This window comes from Lethenteron reissneri, chromosome 41, assembly GCF_015708825.2.
Source record: "Lethenteron reissneri isolate LAM-NWPU_2019-01 chromosome 41, ASM1570882v1, whole genome shotgun sequence".
Classification (NCBI taxonomy): Eukaryota; Metazoa; Chordata; class Hyperoartia; order Petromyzontiformes; family Petromyzontidae; genus Lethenteron; species Lethenteron reissneri.
The window spans coordinates 4,147,344-4,171,557 of record NC_083819.1 but is presented as its reverse complement, the minus strand read 5'-3'; the positions used below and the strand labels follow the sequence as shown (position 1 = coordinate 4,171,557).

The following is a 24,214-nucleotide window of genomic DNA, read 5'->3' as shown; positions in this document are numbered from 1 at the left end:
GTACATGATGCACGGTGTGTGTGTATATGCACGGTGTGTGTGTACATGCAAGGTGTGTGTGTACATGATGCACGGTGTGTGTGTATATGCACGGTGTGTGTGTACATGCAAGGTGTGTGTGTACATGATGCACGGTGTGTGTGTATATGCACGGTGTGTGTGTACATGCAAGGTGTGTGTGTACATGATGCATGGTGTGTGTGTACATGCACGGTATGTGTGTACTTGCACGGTGTGTGTGTACATGATGCATGGTGTGTGTGTACATGATGCACGGTGTGTGTGTACATGCACGGTGTGTGTGTACATGCAAGGTGTGTGTGTACATGATGCATGGTGTGTGTGTACATGCACGGTATGTGTGTACATGATGCATGGTGTGTGTGTACATGATGCACGGTGTGTGTGTACATGCACGGTATGTGTGTACATGATGCATGGTGTGTGTGTATATGATGCACGGTGTGTGTGTACATGCACGGTATGTGTGTACATGATGCAAGGTGTGTGTGTACATGATGCACGGTGTGTGTGTACATGCACGGTATGTGTGTACATGATGCATGGTGTGTGTGTACATGCAAGGTGTGTGTGTACATGATGCACGGTGTGTGTGTATATGCACGGTGTGTGTGTACATGCACGGTATGTGTGTACATGATGCACGGTTTGTGTGTACATGCAAAGTGTGTGTGTGTGTGTACATGCACGGTGTGTGTACATCGTGCACGGTGTGTGTGTACATGCATAGTGTGTGTGTGTACATGCAAGGTGTGTGTTTGTACATGCAAGGTTTGTGTGTGTACATCGTGCACGGTTTGTGTGTGTGTACATCGTGCACGGTGTGTGTGTACATGCACGGTTTGTGTGTGTACATGCACGGTGTGTGTGTGTACATGCAAGGTTTGTGTGTGTACATGCAAGGTTTGTGTGTGTACATCGTGCACGGTGTGTGTGTGTGTACACGCACGGGTGTATGCACGCACGGTGTGTGTGGTGTACATGCACGGTATGTGTGTACATGATGCACGGTGTGTGTGTGTGTACATGCACGAGTGTGTGTGTGTGTACATGCACGGTGTGTGTGTACATGCACGGTCTGTGCGTGGTTCGGTTGTGTAGCGGTAAGCGCCCTTCCCTTCGAACCCAGCGTACCCGAGTTCGATTCCCGCTCACGGCGAGTTAATAAAACCCGCTGGCTTGTACCCATCACGAGCGCTAAACGGGTGACTCTCGTCACCCTCCCCGCCTCCCTCCCCGCCCCAAAACGATTTGGCTCCCTTCGGACAGAGCTCAACCAAAGGTCACCGCCGCAGGGGTGAGCGCGTTGACCCCCAGCCGCCACCACCCACCACCACCCACCCACCACCGCCACCCCGGATGCGACCGCCGAGGGGGCTGGGGGCTCCTTCCCGGCGTCTCGCCGCCGCCGCCGCTCGCACAAACGACGACGTCGATTCGTTAGCAGAGCATTGATGATGATGATGATTTTGTTTTACTTCTTTCGCGATATTTTTTTTATTCCGGATTGGTTCTCCGCGGGCACATTCACTGGAGGTGCATGGTGAATACGATTTTCACGATTTTTTTTATATAAAAAATAAATTCTCGCAATTTTTCCGACAGTTTTTATGCTCTCTGCTGTTGGCGTTGTCGCGTCTTGGGACGGAGAATCCACCGGGAGCTTTAGAGAGAGCCGTACAACCCCCCCCCCCCACCACGTGCTATAGAACGTCCCACAGAAGCGAATGTCAAAGAATTACATCGTAGTGGAGAAGCACATACCTATTGACTGGCTGGCTTTTGTCAGCACGTATTTGCTCAGATCGTTATTTGTTTATCTATTTATGCATTTCCTGCCGGACACTTGTTTTTCTTGTGGCAACGTAACCAAATGATAATAATTCCTCCAGACAACAAAGATAAGTGGGGAGACAACGATCCAACAAAAGCGATTATAGCGGTCGAGGGGCAATGCCTTTCAGGCTGCCGCCGTGCTAGGCCGGGCCAGTTTAAACAACGCCACTGGGACGTCGTCATGGTCTACTCTGGCACACGATGCCAATTTAATTTAAAAATAAAATAACTTTCGCTTTATAATGCACAACACAATAAGCGTTGCACGAGACGATCTGGATTCATGTTGCGTATTAATACGACCCCCCCCCCTTCCCCCCACCATCTCGGAGACGCTGTACAGAGACGGGAGGTCTTGAGCCTGGACTTGAGCAACAGGGAGCAAGGGAGTCGACAGAACGGATGTCTGGGAGAAGAGAGCTCCAGATAATGGGGGGGGGGGGGGGCACAGGAGAATGAGCGACCTCCCACCGAGGGCAGATCGACCCGTGGGTTTCGACAGAAATCCCCGGTTGATAATAGTTCGCACATTACCGATTCCTATTATTACTATTACTACAATCACATATTTGATATTGGACCTCTCGTGCTGCACGGGGGGGGGGGGTCGGGGTCAACGACACGGGGGGGTGGGGGGTAGGGGGAGTTCCAGACTGCCGAGGGGAGCGCGCGGGTCCCTCTCTGTCCCAGCCCAGCTGCGGCACCGAGCCAGCGCAGTTGCCCCCCCTCCGGTCTGGGAACCGGCACGGACACCACCACCACTACCAGCACCACCACCACCAGCACCACCAGCACCACCAGCACCACCGCTACCAGCAGCAGCAGCATCACCACCAACGCTACCAGCAGCAGCTCCACCAGCAGCAGCACAACCACCAACACTACCAGCACCACCACCACCAGCACCACCAGCACCACCAGCACCACCAGCACCACCACCAGCATCACCACCAGCATCAGCAGCAGCACAACCGCCAACACTACCAGCACCACCAGCAACCACGCACGAGTGCGGGTTTCGGCCTCCGCATTCTCTGGGCGTCTCGGCCTCCCAGCTCGCCGGCGGGAGCCAGGCGATCCGTGCCATCACCCCCGTGGCACGCACACACGAGCCAATCGATCCGTGCCATCGCCCTCGTGGCACGCACGCACGAGCCAGGCGATCCGTGCCATCGCCCCCGTGGCACGCACGCACGGCCCGTGGCGAGGGAAGCGAGCAGCCGTGGCAAGTTGCCAGATGTGCGGCTGTTGCAGCGACATTGAGTCGTTCAGCGGCACCCCATCCCGTCCAGCCGAGTCACTTTCGCTTTAAACGATTCGCCACATTTTCGTAGGAAATCGCAATTTTCTTTTGGCGAACGGTTTACACGACGATGCTCACGGCTGGCGCTGACCGCGTGTTCCCTTGCACGCGTCGGAACGAACGAACGAATCGATGCCAAAGCAACAACAAAAGAAGCCTAATTCTGAATAAATAAAAGTAATTAATCTGCTACATTGAGGTTAAGGACCCGTCCGTTGCGAGACGTTTTGATCGTGGGCAGCCATGGTCGCGCTTTACGCTGTGCGAGCAAAGGCTGCACAAACACATCACCTCCAATTACGCGAACGTTGGAACGGAATTAATTAACGATTTAAAAAAAAACACGCACGCATTTTACTCGATGTCGAGTTCTTGTTGTGCCTACCGAGGTTGCTTCCGCAAAGTGCCCCTACGGAATACACGTGCAGACGAGTCTAAATACTGATTATACCACCCTGTTAATGAGAGCAGATGCATAGCAACTGGCTATAGTCCAATGACACTGCGTGCATTGTCAACATCTGTGCACCACCTCAATGAATCCAGTTGATGATGATGAAGATGACAATGATGGCGACGACAATGCCCTTTGTTTATGTTGTATATGTTGGGTAATGAAAATTTGTTATGTTGTATGCGTGCGTGGGTGAAATTATTATGTTGTATATGTGGGTTATGAATATTCAGTGAAAATAATAATAATTAAATGAAATTTGGCCAAATGTGTAATTATCCGGAAATATGTTAATTTATATAATTACGCACATTTTAATTATGCCAATTCGAGAGGTAATCGGATTAATTATGCGAGTGGGTGTAATTATGATAATACAAGTCGTTATGATAACCAGACCCCGCCTCGGTGACGAGGGTGGGTTATCGATTGGAAGAAGGCAATTAATCGTATGCAGTTATGCAGGTGTGGTGTAAGTATGCAAGATTAACTTAGATTAACTCGGCATCGTTGTCTAGGTTCGTCTCATTCTCGCTTTAACATTCCCAGAGTTTATTCGTGGTTATATTTTTAGGTCCCCGGTTCACCCCGTTATCGCTTTAACATTTACTGAGTATGTATTAGTGTGTTTATTAAGGTCACCAAGTTCAAATCTCAACGCAGAAGCAGATCTTATGCATAGATTTCAGGAAAGAATCACACAACCACTTCTGTATTGATCAATTTATTACTAATTCAACCTTAACTATGATATAGTATGCGAACTCTCAATCCCTGAACGTCAATACGGCATCAATACAGTATCATCAACGATTGTCTGATTTCACTTTGACAACGGCACATGGATCCCGCATAACGCGATGGTTGTTAGTGAGAGAGAGAGTCGTTAAAACATGCAAATACTATGCTAAGAAAACCTTAACGTTAATGAATGATTATACTCAATATTGTTCACGCAGTACCGCACTCCTTATTGATCATACGCAACCCTTATCACGTTGTTAGCACCTTGGGTCACGGAACAGTTGAATATTCTGTAGAGGATGCGAGTACGTGCGGCGATTATGACTGAAAGATACTTGAAAGATTATACGGCGATAAAAAAAAAACACAATCAAAAACAGTTATTATTCTTAAAGGCACCAATCTCAACAGATACATCGGCAGGTTATCTCAGAACGGCTCGGAGTAAGGGCCTGCGACGGTGCTCCTTTTCCGAAGCTCGTTATCTTATACCAAGTTTACTAATTGGGGACCAGATCACCTGATAAGGGTCCGGTGGGCCACCACTCCCCACGTGAGCGTGGCTCGGCGGAAGGAGGTGCCAAGAATCAGTTCGTATTGATGGATCTGTTGGGAATTTATGCGATTAAGAGTACAGCCCACTAAATATTAAAGATAAAAATTAAGAATACTCTTATAAACGACGGAGGGCCATCCCTCGGTCTCGTTGTGATGCTTTCCAGCCACGGATGGCTTATGGGTTCGAGTGTTTTTGAGTGGTAAGAGTTGTCTTGAATATTCAGTGTTCGGAGTCGATTCTTTAGGTCAAACAGACGCCTGGTGGTCGTGTGGTGAGGGGGCGGTGCGCGTCATACGTATCAGTCGATCCCCTGTCACCGTGGTGGTTCGGATGGCTGTTGATACGCTGTCGCAGTTCGGAACCCGGTCGGTAGGTGGCGCCCACAACTCGCTCGCAGCGTGCAGCTCTGGGTTGTCGCCGAATCGCGATGCTCACCACTCCGGTGGCAGCAGAGACCCCCGGTTCGGCAGAGGTTGACGAGCTGAAGATGAGTCGAGCCGACCCGCTGGTCGCAGCTCGCTCCTGAGTCGACCCTCCCGGTCGAGCTCGCTCCTGGGTCGACCCGCTGGTCGCCCTCGCTCCTGAGTCGACTCTCTGGTCGCACTCCTGAGTGGACCCACTGGTCGCACTCCTCCTGAGCCGACTCTCCCGGTCGCGCTCCTGAGTGGACCCTCTCGTCACACTCGTTCCTGAGTCGACCCTCCCGGTCGAGCTTCTGAGTGGACCCTCCCGTCGCACTGCTGAGTGGACCCTCCCGTCGCACTGACTTCCAATGCTCAGGATCCTTTACTTTATGCCGAAAAATCCCCCTGGATCCCGCCCACAAGGCGGGGCTTCTTCCGATTTTTGCTGTGTCAGGATCTGTCCGTAGGCAGGTGTGTCCATGTGTCTGTCCGTATGTCCGTGTGTCCTTGTGTGCATCACTGACGGTATATTCGTTGTCACACTCCCTCCATAAACCCACGAGCAAACAATCAGATGTTACAAATTGCCTCGAGGTCGTCTCTCTGTCTGGGTGCAATATTATCTCTTGTCTGGCCTTCTTCATGAACCCAAAACACAGACGTTACAAATGTCTCATAGGCGTCTTTGTTCGTGTTGCACAACCTGGAGGGAGGGGCAACACTCTCTCCGACCCGGCGCACAAAGAAATGGTTAAAAAGTTTTAAGTTAACATTTGTCCCTTACTATTTCACAGTTATGATTCTGTATGTAACCTAAGGTCTGTCGTTTCCCATCGTGGTGCTTGACTCAAGTGTAGGTGTTTCCCCGAGTGTATACACACTCCTATCCCGCGCTGCGGGGATACAAAGACGGCCGGGATCTCCCTTTCTCTCCGACCCTGGGTTTCACATCGTTTTTTTTATTATGTATTTATATTCGACCTGGTGGTGATTCATCCCGTTATCCTGGCTTTTCATAAGTTTTACTTTTGTCTTTTCATGCATATGCTTCGGGTCGAGTTGTATAGAAAGCATTAAAGTATGGAAATAACATTTCATTTGACTTAATGATGGTGATGGTTCAGTAGGCGTAACTTGTGGCCTGGTTTAATTGGAGTGGGTGTGAATATCAATAACTTTAGCCTACCCTGTTGTTAAATTCCGACTTTAACGTTACTTTAATAGCAATACAGAATAATTGAGCTTTTTGTCTTAACTAGGCGAATGCGAACTTCTGGTGACCCCCGCAGCCTTGTTATACAGCTGGGTCTTGCTCGCCTTGAGAGATATACAACACTCTTTTAAATCAGCTCCCTGTGGCCCTCCAACGTTCTGCTCTGGGAATGTTATTCTTAATTTCAGGTCCAAGGCCTTCTTGGGTTTATCTATGTTTCCTCAGCTGCAGGAGAACAAGGCGTGCTTCTACCTCCCTTTCTGTGTGCACGTGTTCTAATTAGCTCGGAATCCCTAACACACAATCAGTGATGATTCCTGGCTTTCTGTGGTTATGACTTAGACAAGGGCGCCTCTGCTTCCTTTCACTGCCTTTGCCTTGAAGCAAGGTTGCAATTCTGTCATCCTAGCCCTCCTCTCGTTCATTACTTAACAACACCTGGTGTTTTGCAGTTTGGTGCGCTTTGGTGTGTTTCACTCATTAAAAAAAACAAGTAAAAAGATAATATATAAAAATCATCAAATATTATTAATCTCAATTATGGAAGAAGGGTTAGGATACAACATACCGCCCTTTTAAAAATGACCAGTGGTCAAATGGCCACGGGTTATTTTTAAAAAAAATATGTATACCCTTCTTCCATCATGAACCATCGATTGTCCTCAAGTTTTGCTGCTATTCCTTACAACGCGTGCGTACGTGTCACAACTTAACATGGTTAAATTTGAATTGAGCAAAGAAAATTAAACAAGCGTTAAACATCGATATTGCGTTACATCGGTTCTGATACATCATGACTCCGACGAATATTCATTTTTGTTTTTGTTAAATCCTGGGAAACGCTAGGTAGCGGTTTCGAACGCATTTATGCGTTACCTTCCTCATGTTGCCTCGTTCACCACTTATCACTTCGATAATTCGATCACGGTTTTCGGGTTCGTTTTTGTAGTTTTCTCTCTGACTCTCTGTGTCGTGGGAGTGTGTGGTGAAAAATTGTGCTGCACATAACCAGAATTCGCGCACACGACCCACTTTGACACTTGGTTCGAGGCATTCGCTCTCTCTGCGATTACATGCACATTTGCCGAGTCAGTGTGTCGATTTAATTCTGTCCCTCGTAATGTTGCCCTCTTTGTTTTTACTAGTGTGTTGGATTTCAACACCATTCCCGGTACGTCATGGACATTCGTCTCCATTTTAGCACTCCGATCCACATAATTTTTGGTTTCCCTTGGATATTTTCCATTCAAAGGCTCATGCCTGCGCTCCTCAGGGCGTGTCCCTGCTGTCTGTTTTTGTACTGTCCGATCACGCTTCAATGCAACCCTGTCCTTGTATTCGATCCGCGCGTCATTTACGGGAGCACTGTCCACGTTTTTGCCTGCCCTGTCACTTGCAGCCTGCCTGTATTTCACATTGAGCGCCGGGTTTAACACCTCGGCGGGTGTGGCGCGTATGGGCTGCCCGCTCTCAATCACTGTGGATGGTTCATCACGTATTTGGACCGTATTCTGTGTTATTCCTCTATTCCCTCCTGGTATAGCCGGTGGAGGAATTGGTCGGAATTGGATCGATTGTGTTTGACCTCCCATCCTGCGATTCTCGTGAATGTTCGCATCCATACCTCCGCGGTATGTGTAACACCTTCCCGCTAGGTGGTTATCTTCCCATCTCTGTGCGTAATTTGAACCTTGCGTGTGTCGTGGGATGGGGTGTTGATATGGTTCTGCTCTGAACCTCTCCCTCCTACGATTCTCCTGCACCCTTGGCCCAGTGTTTTTCCCATTTGGGTGCCAAATTTTTCCTGGATTGTTACTTCGCCATCCCTGTGGGTAATCTTGACCTTGCGCATGTCGGGGCATGGGGTGTTGGTATGGTTCTATTCTGAACCTCCCCCTCCTGCGATTCTCCTGAATGTTCGGCTTTGTGCCGCTCTCATTCTCGTGCCAACCTCTCTCTGGGTTATTTTGCCATGTGTGCGTGCGTTTCTGCTGCTCTCTGCATGGTGGGACTGCTCGGTGATTTTTATTCCTCTCTGAGAGGCTGGGTTCCTCATCCCTCTCCCTGTGTTCTGGATCCGAATTATGATTCTTAGCTCTGTATAACCATGCCATGTACGCCTTGCTCTCTATGCGGCGTAAGGATGCGGTTTCTGGATTCAAAACCATTCTCACCCTTTCTGTAATCTCTGGGCTCAAGGATTCAAAAAACATAATTTTGAACATTTTATCCCCTTCGTGGTATTGATTCACATCGCCTGCGTAATACGCTCTTTTAAATTGGACGAGGTAGTCACGTGGATCTTGGTCCATGCCCTGGGTCATCGATTTTACAGCATAAAACCCCTCAGTGAGTGTCGAATATTCTCCAAACTTCCGAATCACTGCCAGGCTCAATTGTTTAAAATCATTTCTAACCTTGTGTGGTAGTGACTTTACCCATGGAATAGATTCTTTATGTAAGGTCCGTTTCAACAAACTCGCTTTTTCATCCCGTCTCCTCAGCCCTCTAATCATTGCCTCCTCTTCCACTGTCGCGATATGTGTGTGGATATCCATAGTCTTATTGTGGGGGTCAAAATCGGGAATTCTGACTAGAGCCTTGTCCATCAACTTAAGGGTTTTACTGGTGAACAGGTATTCCGAAAGTTGATTGCTGACAGCGTCATCATCAAACAAGTTATCATCAGGCAATCTGTCACTTTGGTCTGTGCTGTGTCCCCTGTGTTTAAGTGGTGTGCATTTTTTGTGTGCGCGCCCAGGGCCGTGTCGCTCGTGTTGCCATTTCCCTTCAGTTTTTGCCTCTGCCCTTAGTGTACCATGTCCTGGCGATTTTACTTTAACTTTTGTGCAATCAATCCCTGGACTCTGTCCACGTACCCAAGAGAGTGATTTGATGTTACTTCCATATTTATTCTGTGGCTCAACGTCTGTGAGTTTCGCTGGTGTCGCGAGCTTTGATTTCTCCTCCCTCTCGAGGGTGTGAGGACATTTCTCGTCGTTTATTAGAGACGATTTCTCTCCCGTTTCCTTTCCAAATTTTCCCTCATTCCACAATCCCTGTCTGTACGCCTGTGTGAGAAGGTATGAGTCCTGTCCTGCCTTCTCTGCAGTTTTTGCATCGTGTTTGCCTTCGTTACTTTTTATCCAGTCAATTAGTTTCCCCCGAGGTGTGTTCGTGTTATCGATACAGCTCCCTTCCCATATGTCTCTCTGACTGTACTGCTTTGTAACAGATTGGTCGGTACGTTTAAATACGACCTCCCCGTATCCCGTAACCCATTCAAATATTATTCTTAATCCTAGCATCTTAAGTATGGCAAGAGTTACCTTAATATTTCTTTTCAGAGTGCATATAAACAATTGTATCACAGGATGCGTCAGTTCAACTCGAGCAAATAATCTCAGCCCAGCTGTCTTTGTTATACTCTGCTACTCTGGTATTTCCCTTCAGAGCGCGTTTTGTTTGTATACCCCCGTTTACAATCACAAGGCAACGTTAGTTCACAACACTTTGATTAACACATCAGTGATTCGTTCCTGAATTCATGCATAAACTGTCTGCGAGAGATCCCGGAAGACGAGCCCCCATTATGTTGTATATGTTGGGTAATGAAAATTTGTTATGTTGTATGCGTGCGTGGGTGAAATTATTATGTTGTATATGTGGGTTATGAATATTCAGTGAAAATAATAATAATTAAATGAAATTTGGCCAAATGTGTAATTATCCGGAAATATGTTAATTTATATAATTACGCACATTTTAATTATGCCAATTCGAGAGGTAATCGGATTAATTATGCGAGTGGGTGTAATTATGATAATACAAGTCGTTATGATAACCAGACCCCGCCTCGGTGACGAGGGTGGGTTATCGATTGGAAGAAGGCAATTAATCGTATGCAGTTATGCAGGTGTGGTGTAAGTATGCAAGATTAACTTAGATTAACTCGGCATCGTTGTCTAGGTTCGTCTCATTCTCGCTTTAACATTCCCAGAGTTTATTCGTGGTTATATTTTTAGGTCCCCGGTTCACCCCGTTATCGCTTTAACATTTACTGAGTATGTATTAGTGTGTTTATTAAGGTCACCAAGTTCAAATCTCAACGCAGAAGCAGATCTTATGCATAGATTTCAGGAAAGAATCACACAACCACTTCTGTATTGATCAATTTATTACTAATTCAACCTTAACTATGATATAGTATGCGAACTCTCAATCCCTGAACGTCAATACGGCATCAATACAGTATCATCAACGATTGTCTGATTTCACTTTGACAACGGCACATGGATCCCGCATAACGCGATGGTTGTTAGTGAGAGAGAGAGTCGTTAAAACATGCAAATACTATGCTAAGAAAACCTTAACGTTAATGAATGATTATACTCAATATTGTTCACGCAGTACCGCACTCCTTATTGATCATACGCAACCCTTATCACGTTGTTAGCACCTTGGGTCACGGAACAGTTGAATATTCTGTAGAGGATGCGAGTACGTGCGGCGATTATGACTGAAAGATACTTGAAAGATTATACGGCGATAAAAAAAAAACACAATCAAAAACAGTTATTATTCTTAAAGGCACCAATCTCAACAGATACATCGGCAGGTTATCTCAGAACGGCTCGGAGTAAGGGCCTGCGACGGTGCTCCTTTTCCGAAGCTCGTTATCTTATACCAAGTTTACTAATTGGGGACCAGATCACCTGATAAGGGTCCGGTGGGCCACCACTCCCCACGTGAGCGTGGCTCGGCGGAAGGAGGTGCCAAGAATCAGTTCGTATTGATGGATCTGTTGGGAATTTATGCGATTAAGAGTACAGCCCACTAAATATTAAAGATAAAAATTAAGAATACTCTTATAAACGACGGAGGGCCATCCCTCGGTCTCGTTGTGATGCTTTCCAGCCACGGATGGCTTATGGGTTCGAGTGTTTTTGAGTGGTAAGAGTTGTCTTGAATATTCAGTGTTCGGAGTCGATTCTTTAGGTCAAACAGACGCCTGGTGGTCGTGTGGTGAGGGGGCGGTGCGCGTCATACGTATCAGTCGATCCCCTGTCACCGTGGTGGTTCGGATGGCTGTTGATACGCTGTCGCAGTTCGGAACCCGGTCGGTAGGTGGCGCCCACAACTCGCTCGCAGCGTGCAGCTCTGGGTTGTCGCCGAATCGCGATGCTCACCACTCCGGTGGCAGCAGAGACCCCCGGTTCGGCAGAGGTTGACGAGCTGAAGATGAGTCGAGCCGACCCGCTGGTCGCAGCTCGCTCCTGAGTCGACCCTCCCGGTCGAGCTCGCTCCTGGGTCGACCCGCTGGTCGCCCTCGCTCCTGAGTCGACTCTCTGGTCGCACTCCTGAGTGGACCCACTGGTCGCACTCCTCCTGAGCCGACTCTCCCGGTCGCGCTCCTGAGTGGACCCTCTCGTCACACTCGTTCCTGAGTCGACCCTCCCGGTCGAGCTTCTGAGTGGACCCTCCCGTCGCACTGCTGAGTGGACCCTCCCGTCGCACTGACTTCCAATGCTCAGGATCCTTTACTTTATGCCGAAAAATCCCCCTGGATCCCGCCCACAAGGCGGGGCTTCTTCCGATTTTTGCTGTGTCAGGATCTGTCCGTAGGCAGGTGTGTCCATGTGTCTGTCCGTATGTCCGTGTGTCCTTGTGTGCATCACTGACGGTATATTCGTTGTCACACTCCCTCCATAAACCCACGAGCAAACAATCAGATGTTACAAATTGCCTCGAGGTCGTCTCTCTGTCTGGGTGCAATATTATCTCTTGTCTGGCCTTCTTCATGAACCCAAAACACAGACGTTACAAATGTCTCATAGGCGTCTTTGTTCGTGTTGCACAACCTGGAGGGAGGGGCAACACTCTCTCCGACCCGGCGCACAAAGAAATGGTTAAAAAGTTTTAAGTTAACATTTGTCCCTTACTATTTCACAGTTATGATTCTGTATGTAACCTAAGGTCTGTCGTTTCCCATCGTGGTGCTTGACTCAAGTGTAGGTGTTTCCCCGAGTGTATACACACTCCTATCCCGCGCTGCGGGGATACAAAGACGGCCGGGATCTCCCTTTCTCTCCGACCCTGGGTTTCACATCGTTTTTTTTATTATGTATTTATATTCGACCTGGTGGTGATTCATCCCGTTATCCTGGCTTTTCATAAGTTTTACTTTTGTCTTTTCATGCATATGCTTCGGGTCGAGTTGTATAGAAAGCATTAAAGTATGGAAATAACATTTCATTTGACTTAATGATGGTGATGGTTCAGTAGGCGTAACTTGTGGCCTGGTTTAATTGGAGTGGGTGTGAATATCAATAACTTTAGCCTACCCTGTTGTTAAATTCCGACTTTAACGTTACTTTAATAGCAATACAGAATAATTGAGCTTTTTGTCTTAACTAGGCGAATGCGAACTTCTGGTGACCCCCGCAGCCTTGTTATACAGCTGGGTCTTGCTCGCCTTGAGAGATATACAACACTCTTTTAAATCAGCTCCCTGTGGCCCTCCAACCTTCTGCTCTGGGAATGTTATTCTTAATTTCAGGTCCAAGGCCTTCTTGGGTTTATCTATGTTTCCTCAGCTGCAGGAGAACAAGGCGTGCTTCTACCTCCCTTTCTGTGTGCACGTGTTCTAATTAGCTCGGAATCCCTAACACACAATCAGTGATGATTCCTGGCTTTCTGTGGTTATGACTTAGACAAGGGCGCCTCTGCTTCCTTTCACTGCCTTTGCCTTGAAGCAAGGTTGCAATTCTGTCATCCTAGCCCTCCTCTCGTTCATTACTTAACAACACCTGGTGTTTTGCAGTTTGGTGCGCTTTGGTGTGTTTCACTCATTAAAAAAAACAAGTAAAAAGATAATATATAAAAATCATCAAATATTATTAATCTCAATTATGGAAGAAGGGTTAGGATACAACATTTATCCACCAAAACCTCACCGAGTCTCAAGTTTGCATTTTAAGAAGGAAGTTTTTTTTCCTTCTTTCTTCCAGTGAAGAGTTCGCGCAGTGGTATTTCGCCGTGCGCGGTAGGAATCCGAACCTTCCAGCCGACCACGCTCGCGGCATCTAACGCAGACGTGGGGTGGGGTGGTGGTTCACGCAGCCATCTCTTGACCAACCCCCTGTGATACCGCTGCTGCTGCGACAGATGCCACCGTAGCTGCAATGGTCAAAAGTAATTCATTTATTGATTAGGCAGTCGCCAGACACTCGAAGGAGGCTTCCGGCACTACCACTACCACTTGTGGTAGTGGTAGTGCCTTACGCCGATAATCCCTACTCTGAGCAAGCCTAGCAACGTTGCAGGGAGGGGGGAATCGAGTGAGCAGGAAGCCTCCTTCAATGTGTGGCGACTGGCTAAATCAATAAATGAATGACGATTGACTATTGCAGCCACGGTGTCATCTGTCGCAGCAGCAGCAGCAGCTGGTCTTTACACTGCGTACAACTTTTGTTTGGGACAAGGGCATTAATAATTGATTGTGCCCACTGCAGGCACACGTGAGGAAGGTACGAGAATGTCGTCTGATGCGAGTGGCTCCGATGAGTACTTAGCCCCAAGTGAGGAGTAATTAAATTCCCTTTAATTCTCCGTGCGTACACGGACGTGTAATTAAATGCTCATCACTCGGCACTAATTGCTCGCTCGCATGACACTCGCAGCATTTGCGCATTCACACACGCGCGCATGTAAGAAAATACATCTTCATTACAACATCCCGCTTAATTTTTTAGAGTACGTTGCACAAAGTGTTATTTGGGGTCTTGTTTTTGTTTTGTTCTGAAACAAACGCCAAGCGCGTTCAACACGCGTCTTGAGCACGGCCAAGGTGAACATTTGCCGCTCAGGACACCACCAGGGGTTGCTGCCTCATCGCCGGCGTGTCTGAGCCGGGGATACCTCGCTACTCCTCCTCGGTACACGAAACGTCGCGGTCAGACAGAATCACAGGGATGGCACAGAGATGCAGCCTCTGTCAGTGCGCGTCGCTTAGGGGTTTCGACGCTGCACGTGGGCGCTGCCTGATATAGAGACAACGGCAGCAGCGGTGTCACTTGGACATCCAGCGATGGGGTGCTGAGCTCGTGGTGGAAAATTCCACGTTCCTACAGTCGAATTATTTATAGCCTATAACAATCCGCTGTGGGGCCAAAGGAGTTGAAGCGAGCACCTGTGAAGGCTGGTGGTGTGGCCAACGCTACGCCCGGACGCCTCTGTCTCCCCCCCCACCCCCAGTTCTGATTGTTTACACTGAGCACCAGGTATGTATTTCAGGCTGAGTCGACCTAGGAGGAGGCCCAGAACCGGTCGTGATATTTGCCACCGATTGATCGTGGAAACCAGCCACTGTCGGAGGAGCGCTGCAAAAGCTTCCCACCAAGTAGTGCAGCCTGATTCATGATGTTGATGCAGGTGACGACTGTACAATGACGATGGTGATCGTGGCAGAGATGATGCCTGGGGGTGTAACGATGCGCTGACGAAATCGATTGATACTCTTCTTCCTTTCGGCGCGAGAACGAAAAGGGAAACTCATCTGGCTCATCGTTCTTCATCTGTGTGCGCGTGTGGGGCCGCAGGAGCAGGATCAATTTAGCTTCGTCGCGGGAGACGTTACAAAGCCCCAATATCGCCGAACCGAGCACGGAGAGAGAGAGAGAATGGAGGTTCCGGTCGACGGGACCTTATATAAGGCTCACGATAACCGCCACCCTAATAAACGAGACGCACCACTCATAACACTTTATATATAGCCTAACCCATTTCTAAACAGTGCTCCGTTCAACACACACGGAAATTCCACGGCGAGCCGGTAAACGTGCAACGTCGAGACCAATTGTTTCAAACCACGGGTCAACGTTGGCCCGACGCGTGTGTATCTCTGGTGATGATGACGATGATGATGATGATGATGATTACAATGATGATGACGACGATGATGACGACGATGATGATGACGATAATGATGATGACGACGATAATGACGATGATGATGATGACGACGATGATGACGATAATGATGATGACGACGACGATGATGACGACGATGATGATGATGACGATAATGATGATGACGACGATGATGACGACGATGAAGATGACGACGATGATGACGATAATGATGACGACGATGATGACGGCGACGATGATGATGACGACGACGACGACGATTATGTCACATTGCGATATCCAGTCTGGAGCTCCTTTCGCGCGATGCGCGAAGTGACTTTCAGACGAATGTCTGGGGAATGAGTTTACAGCCGAGGGAGTCGATCGCCCCGATGTCCCACCGCTTGAAGTCATTCACCACATTCCGTGTCCTTGGAGCCTCTCTGTCTGTGCACAGGGGTGACCAACAGAGCGTCTCTGTGTGTGTGTGTTTGGATTTCATAATGCCGTTGTGGCGTGCACACAAAGGGTAACATATGGCTCGCGGTTCGCCGAACGCTGAAAGAAGAACACCTCTCCTGGCATTGCATTTCCACCGGCGTCAATGCCAACGTGTACGTGAAATAATGAAGAAGAAAGAAGAAGGAAGAAGGAGGAGAAGAAGAAAGGGTTGTACCAACGTGTAATTGTTATTTGATGGGCAGGGTTTAATTGAGAGTGTAAGAGCCACCGATTACGCGCGTGCTGTTGTTATCATCTGGCGACAGAGCCCTATAATTTCTGCGTGCTCGCCGGTATGATAACACACGCGTAATAGATCATAAACACCGGCTTTGTTGGGAGTGGCTGGCGAATCGGTGAACACACGCGCACGCGCGCACGTGGTAAAGCCACACGCGCAGATGTGTCCGTGCGAACCTTTGAGATTTGTTAGAAGTTACCACACGGCGGCGTTCATTGTCAAACAATAAAACAATTTTTTTATATTATAATGATTATCATAATGATATTTGCCAGTATTTAAACAAGACGCACTTTCGCTGATGAGCGGGTGGGTGAAGCGGTGCTTTCGATCGGTCGGGCGTCATCCGCCACTGACGTTAGCCGTGCCGGGGAATCGAACTTGGATCGCCGGGTTCGATGGCGCGGCGCGCGGAGAACTGACTGCGCCACTGGCCCCCGCCTCATTTGTGTATGAGGTCCGTGATGAAAATCCACGCTGCGATGAACCGCACACCTTTACATAAAGAATAGCTTACATTATCCGGTCTGTCACGCAGTAGAAATATTACGAGTCTTTCAATAAATAAATAAATAAACGAGAACGCTTTTGGAATTTAACAAAATAAATAAATATTTATACACAAGTGAACGCTGAGGTTAACAAATTGGAATTGGATTTTGGAGGCATGCGCATTAGTGAGATGGATTGTGGTGGCATCACAGGACTGTGACGGATGGCGAAGGCGCAGGGAGGGGCTTCATCAAGCAGTGGATAGACCATGATGATAGACAAATATCTAATTAGTGGCGGTACCAGAATCAGGCATGCCCGGCTCCGTCTGTCTAACTCAGCGCTTATGTTGATCACAAGACACTCGGTACTCATTTTAGGCCGAGTCAACCTCGAAGAGACTCGAGGCATGTTAAATCTCAAGGCAGCCCATTGGTGTGTCTCTGTATCCGGGAATCGAGCCCTGGGTAGTATATTGTACGAACCACGCTGCCATCACACACGCAAGGATAAAAAATAAATCACCGGTGTATCTTCATAACATTTGTGGAAAGTGCCACCAGCAACTGCAAGCATCTGATAGAACAGGTAACATGCACGATGGGGTGATGTGGCCGAAGCCATGCTGAGCAAGATTTTCTCTTCCCAGTGCTATTGTTATACTGGTAGGAACCTCCATGTTACACCAGCCCACAGGGGATTATTGTGTCCATCGTGCAGGGAGGGGCTGGGTGGGGAGGGAGGGGATGGGTAGGTGGGGAGGGGAGGGGAGGGTGGGGAGGGGCTGGGTGGGGAGGGAGGGGCTGGGTGGGGAGCGTGGGGAGGGGCTGGGTGGGATGGTGGGGCTGGGTGGGGAGGGGAGGTTGGGGAGGGGCTGGGTTGGGAGGGTGGGGCTGAGTGGGGGGTGGGAGGGGTGGGGCTGGGTGGGGAGGGGCTGGTCACCCCGTGGTGCCTTTATAACACGTTCCATCGGAGTGGGCAGGTAGGAACTTGGTTGGACAGCGCATTGGTGCACGACAGACATACAAATAATCCCTGGTGGGCAGTGTGGAACCTGTTTTTCCTACCTGTAAAACTCAACGTTTAACCTACTCACGCCGGCTTGTGCCAGTCCTCACAGTCGGGCATATTTGCGGAATGCACCACGCCGCCGTTGACCCTGGCCATTGACCGAGCAACCCAACGTTCCTACCAGCTCCCTCCGCAGGAATGTGTTACTGTTATACACCCCAAATTAGATACTAATTGAAGGCTGAGTCGACCTAGAGGAGTCCCCTAGCCAGGTTCAGTTACCACTTGGCACCGATATTATCCACGACCGGGTGTTCAACCCTGGTCACAGACATCTCGGGCGCAGTCATTGGCATTGCAAGGACAGATATTACCTGCTGGGGCGAATGCTGTCAGCGAGCACCTGTTAAGGTAGATGTTTGTGATGTGGTGAACTCCACGCCTAGGCAGACGCCTTTTCCTTTCTCAACTGTGGCGATGCTTATGATCAGATATCACGCACCACATCGTGGGACCTCCCTTGCCGGTATCAAAATACAAGATTAGGTGCTACCCTTTCTGGAAATAAAACAGTTGTGTTAAAATGTTCAAACACCAAACAGAAACCCTTTGACGATTCCTTGCGAAAGGTTTCTGTTTGGTGATTAAACATCTTAACACCTTAAATTTCGATTTAAAGCTTTCGTGACTGCAGGGATTAATCTTCTTGGTTCTTTCGGTAAAGTCACGTAGAAGGGAAATAATAAAATAATAATAATAAAACATAATAAAATAGTGAGAATTATTTTATAAAATAGTGAGAATTATTTTATTATGTTTTATTTTAATTATTTTATTATTTCCCTTCTACGTGACTTTACCGAAAGAACCAAGAAGATCTTAACACCTGTTTCGTTGCCAGAGAGGGTCAAACCTATGCTAATATCACTCACCACGGTTGGTGACCGTGGCCTGAAATCAAATGCAGGTGGTATGGGTCGTAGTGTAATGAATGAACCACTGACACACATAACAAAGAAGGCTCCATGTAGCCCGCAACGGCTGTTGGAGTGACTGCCGATAGCGAGTAGCGCCTGTGAAGGCCGCCACGGCACCCGAGTGCATTCGGTGGTCAGGACCACGCCCCTTCCACCTGTGTTTCCCCAGTGCCGGTGTTTACAAACTGCACCAGGTGCACAGCTAAGGTGGAGATCGCCTAGGAGAGGTCCAGAACCGGGTCAAATGTTCGCCACTGTTATGGGGTGAACGGCAGGAATATACCTCGGTTTCCTCCAGGTTCTTACAGCGCAGTGAGCTAAGCACTTTGAAAAATATATAAGAATAAGCTTTATCATTTCTGGATATAAAACTGGAGGTGTTAAGATGTTGAAACACCAAATAGACACACACCTATTGCAAGGCATCAAACCTGCATTTACCACGCAGACTTGTGGTGAACATGCAAACAAAAATGATCGGATAATATAAACATTTGTCTTTGTAACTGATTAGCCTGCACCATAGACAGTCTTCTGTAAATTCGATGCCTTGCCAAAGGTATCTATTTGATATTTTTTTGAACATCCTAACAACTGTTTTATTGCCAGAAGGGGTTAAAGACTATTATTATATTTTCATCATCTTGATACTGGCAAAAATGTCGCATCGACGCTAACCACGACACAACCGCTCCGCAGATCACACGGACACACGGTCTACTCGTTTGTAGCTCCCTACTGTGCTCTTGGCTTTGATCCAAAAATCAAGATTTCTGCGAGCGAAACAGATTATGGGAGCTGCTCCATTTTAGCGAAGAGAGCCCCTAAGCCCAGATCACGGCACAGACGGACTCCTCCCCACATCATCCACCCCCCACCCCCTCACCCCGACGGCAACCCAACCCCCCACATCATCACCGAGCCTTTATATTCCCACGGAGAGATCTCGTATCATCATCGCCGCACCTGTCGAGTTGGGAGCCTGCCCGACCCGCATCTTCTCTTCGCCCACACCTGCCCTGCCAGATGCACGCCCCCCCGCTCCCCCCCACACCCCCTCCACCCCCGCCCGTGCAGGATCAACTTCACCAACTTCAATACTCTCACGATCTGCCTCTCACTGCTCGTCTCTTAAACACGTAGTAATAATATTAGATTTCAACTTGTAACGCGCTACGCAGTATTCGCTCACTCTCGATGAGAGAGAGGGAGAGAGGGAAAACAACGACTAGGAAGATGAGCAACAGACACGCCGGGAGGGCAGCATTCAGCTGGTGAGCCGGGCACTACCAACGATTGCCCGAGCTCTGCCGGTCCCTTATATATTAAGGTGCTTTCAGCCAATGCATGAGTGTACAACACGCGGGAAGGAAACCCGAGCACCCGGAGATGAACGCCACGTATGGCGAGGAGTTGGGGGGGGGGGAGGGGGGGGGTAGGCGGTGGCCAGACTCTCGTATATACAGACGGACGGGTGAAGAGAGGAGTCGGCACTTTGCTGGAGCCGACGTCTCGTGGCGAACCTCGACGCCGCCCGCGGGGAGGGCGCGTGGCAACATCTGAGCGGTGATCCGCCAACCCTCGCTGCCTCCGCAGTGCCGGATTACAGGCCGCGTGCGTCGCCACCGCCGCTCCCTCCTCCTCGCTCTCATCCTGTGAAGTGTCCTCTTCACCTGCACGTTTACTTTTGCCGGCGTCTCCTTCGCCGCCTAGCCCGGTAGCGTTTGTATCACTCATTGCCAGCGCTCGGGAATTTTTTTATTATAAATATATCCAGTACATCCAAATAATTCCACTTCATGTTATCTCGAGGAGGCGAGCGTCCGTCTCGCTGTGGAGCGTATTCAGAAACGGTCGCGCTTGCGCCACGCTATAAATCCATCATAGTAACGCTCAACGGCAAACCTCCGTGCAGAATGCGAGGGTTGCACGGATGATTGCGTCGCTCCAAAAAAAAAAGACCAACACCGTGAATGCGGTAATTACAGCGATGCGCGCATCAAAGCGAGCGTTCCCGTGTTAACAAACTCGCGTGTGCTGTGCTGTACAAACACAAGCAGCGATGGCAGAGAATTCACCCCGAACAGAGTTCCGTGTCGTGCGCGCCACGATCTTAAGTTATCCACGAGTGCCGCTGCAAACCATATGCTTAATTGTGCGCGTGTAAGACATCCCCCTCGTGTGCCCTGCCGGCCTTCATTAGTCGCTCGCTAACGGCATTTGCCCCAACCGTCTGTTCAAGGTATCTACGAGGTGGGTGGGTGAGTGGCTGGGTGAGTAGCTGGGTGGATGGGTGAGTGGCTGGGTGAGTGGCTGGGTGAGTGGCTGGGTGGATGGGTGAGTGGCTGGGTGAGTGGCTGGGTGAGTGGCTGGGTGGATGGGTGAGTGTCTGGGTGAGTGGCTGGGTGAGTGGCTGGGTGGATGGGTGAGTGAGTGGGTGAGTGAGTGGGTGAGCGAGTGAGTGAGTGGGTGGATGGGTGAGTGAGTGGGTGAGTGGCTGGGTGGATGGGTGAGTGGATGGGTGAGTTGGTGAGTGGCTGGGTGGATGGGTGAGTGGCTGGGTGGATGGGTGAGTGGCTGGGTGGATGGGTGAGTGGCTGGGTGGATGGGTGAGTGGCTGGGTGGATGGGTGAGTAGCTGGGTGGATGGGTGAGTGAGTGGGTGAGTGAGTGGGTGAGTGGGTGAGTGGCTGGGTGAGTGGCTGGGTGGATAGGTGAGTGGCTGGGTGGATGGGTGAGTGAGTGGGTGAGTGAGTGGATGCGTGAGTGGCTGGGTGGATGGTGAGTGAGTGGGTGAGTGAGTGAGTGAGTGGGTGAGTGGCTTGGTGGATGGGTGAGTGAGTGGGTTAGTGAGTGGATGAGTGAGTGAATGAGTGGGTGAGTGGCTGGGTGGATGAGTGACTGGCTGGGTGGATGGTGAGTGAGTGAGTGGGTGGGTGAGTGAGTGAGTTGGTGAGTGAGTGGGTGAGTGAGTGGGTGAGTGAGTGAGTGGGTGAGTGGCTGGGTGGATGGGTGGATGGGTGGATGGGTGAGTGGGTGGGTGGGCGAGTGAGTGAGTGGGTGGGTGGGTGAGTGGGTGAATGAGTGAGTGGGTGGGTGAGTGGGTGAGTGGGTGGGTGAGTGGGTGGGGTGGGTGGGTGATGTTTGCATTTGCGTTGTGTATACAGTACGTATGGTCGCTACCGTCGTAATCACAGAGATCGCTAGGGAATCGATGTGCGTGCAGTTTGCACTCAATATTTGACGCAAGCTGTCAACTTATACAGTCGTTGAAAAAGTCTACAGGTCGACGACCACTGCCCATGTGAAACTAACGTGCACGTTAAATGGGTTATATTCTGCACTGAGCAATCTCATGACACACACGAACAGCCCCGTACAACCGGTTACTCCAGATTCTCGCGTCTATGGCGAACAGAAGCTGCTGCTGTCGCTGCTGATGAAGTTAATAGCGTACAGCAGTCTACACAAGGCGATTACATCACACGCTATGGCATAGTATACAGTATTCACAATACACCATCATGTGTGTTTACGTCTTGAGACACAGGCGTATTTAAATGCTGTATAAAACCACATTGCACCACGCTGTGTGTATTGTCCAGTGGTTTGCTGGACAGTATACGGTAACCGAATTTGTTAGCGGCACCCTCCACTGAAGGCGGCTTATTGGGGTTCGATGACGATGGGATACTAGTATTGATCACGACGCTTATTACAGGCATGTATAACTTTACTTCCGTTATTCAGTTTTAGCGATGTACCGAGTGAATCAACGACTCGGCTATGCGTGCACAATTGTAACCAGATGTAATACTCTCGAGAACAACAGCACTCCAATTCACTTGCTGACGATTGGCCGTGTCGTACGGCGGCAATTACATCTGCCACTGTCAATTGACGTGAACTGCAAACACTACCCGTGCAATAATACAAAGATCCTCCGTATAGCCTGACACAGGCTGTTGGGGCAAGTGTCGTTAGCGAGCACCTCACACAATAATACAAACACACGCCTCTCTATCCCTCTCACACACACACACGCAGGCCGCTACTCGCCGTCCGTCCACTTCATACCACCACCACCACCCACCTACCTGATGATATCGTCCGTGTGGCCGAGAAAGAATTTCTGCCGGTGGTCACGAGTGTTGTACACCACCCCGACACCGGCCACAAAGTACACGAGCTCCCGTGCCGCCGTGTAGTAGAGGTTGTTGCGGCATTGGTGGCCGCGGTACCCGTAAACCCACTCCAGGCGGAGCTGACCGAGCGGCGGGGTTCTGTCAGACATCGCCCGGCAGAGCGAAGACTCCCTCGCCTCCTCCTACTCGTCCTCGTCGTCGTCTTCTCGCTTTGGCGACCCCTCAGCCCCCCCCCCACCCCCCCCCCCCGGGACGTCAAGTCTGTCCGTCCGTCGCTCCTCGCTTGCTGCTGCTTGCTGCCGCTGCTCAGGGATAATGATACCGCCGCAACTGCTGTTTCTCTCCACCCTCGCCCGCGCGCCGCTGCCAACACCTATCCCGTCCTTAGCGAAACCTCGCCATTATGGCTCCAGCTACAGCTGCTAAAGCGAGAGAGAGATGCACTGAGACACAACGAGAGGGACGGTTGGCAGTGTACGTTTGGTGGGGGGGGGAGGGTTACGCCTCGACCCGTAGTTGTGCGGCCCGCGGTCGGAGCGGCGTGCGAATGGGGCCGCCTCGGGCCGCCTTTACAGATTCAGCACCACGGACAGCGGGCGCTCGCAGCGCGTCACGTGACCGGCGCGCTTGATGATGTGGTCGTGGTGTGCGCGTGTAGCGGATGGGGTTGGGAATAGGAATCGAGGGGCGGGGGGTTGGGGCACCCTGAGGGGAGAAGGGGGACTCCGGACGGACGACGGCCGTGAGAGCAAGCGACGGCTCATATTTCTGAGTTTGGTGCACGGCGTGACGATTCGCGCTCGGTCGATTGCGCCGGATCAACAATGATCCGATCGAGTGTCAACGTTCGTGGTCGCGCTTCAGTTTGAAAATAATTTTAATCGAATGTTCACAAATTCGATTATCTGTGAATTTTACTGCGCAATTATGTTACGTGTGTGTCAATGGTTGTTGAAGGAAAGAATGAAAACGAGGCAAACATAATCGATTAATATAATCAGGAATTAATAAAGCGTCGAGATGTAATTTATGATGATGATTTCCTTCAAAGGCTACAGCTGAAATTCGTAGGGGGACGGGGTGCAGTCGAGTGTTTACGAGACAAATCCTACAACCAAAATGTTCAATCCATTTCCTCCGTAATATATTTTTTTTCTTAAAAAAAAACCTAAAAATGCTATGCTGCATATTTGGACAGCAGAGCGCAGTGCACGAAAATCTAACGTTGTACTCTACTTCGATGCTCCTACGTCTATGCTGCCCGCCATCACCAACCAACCCACACTGACAACCCGTGGTTTTAAGTACTTTGGTCAAATAACCCCCCACCCCCACGACCCGCGTGGTGTGGGGGTGGGGGGTGGGAAGCCATCCAGCAGTGGCTTGTTAAAACGGCTGTACGTG

At 49.6% G+C, this 24,214-nt stretch overlaps 1 protein-coding gene across 1 annotated transcript in view; it reads right to left on the bottom strand.

Annotated features, from left to right (window-relative positions):
* EML6 (EMAP like 6) overlaps positions 1 to 23,386 on the bottom strand; it is a 198,689-nt gene extending 175,303 nt beyond the window's left edge. Inside the window, exon 1 of the mRNA XM_061568264.1 lies at positions 22,763 to 23,386. Within this exon, the coding sequence (XP_061424248.1) occupies positions 22,763 to 22,959 (197 nt within the window). The 5' untranslated portion in view covers positions 22,960 to 23,386. The remainder of the gene's footprint in view (positions 1 to 22,762) is intronic.
* Positions 23,387 to 24,214: the final 828 nt, after the last annotated feature.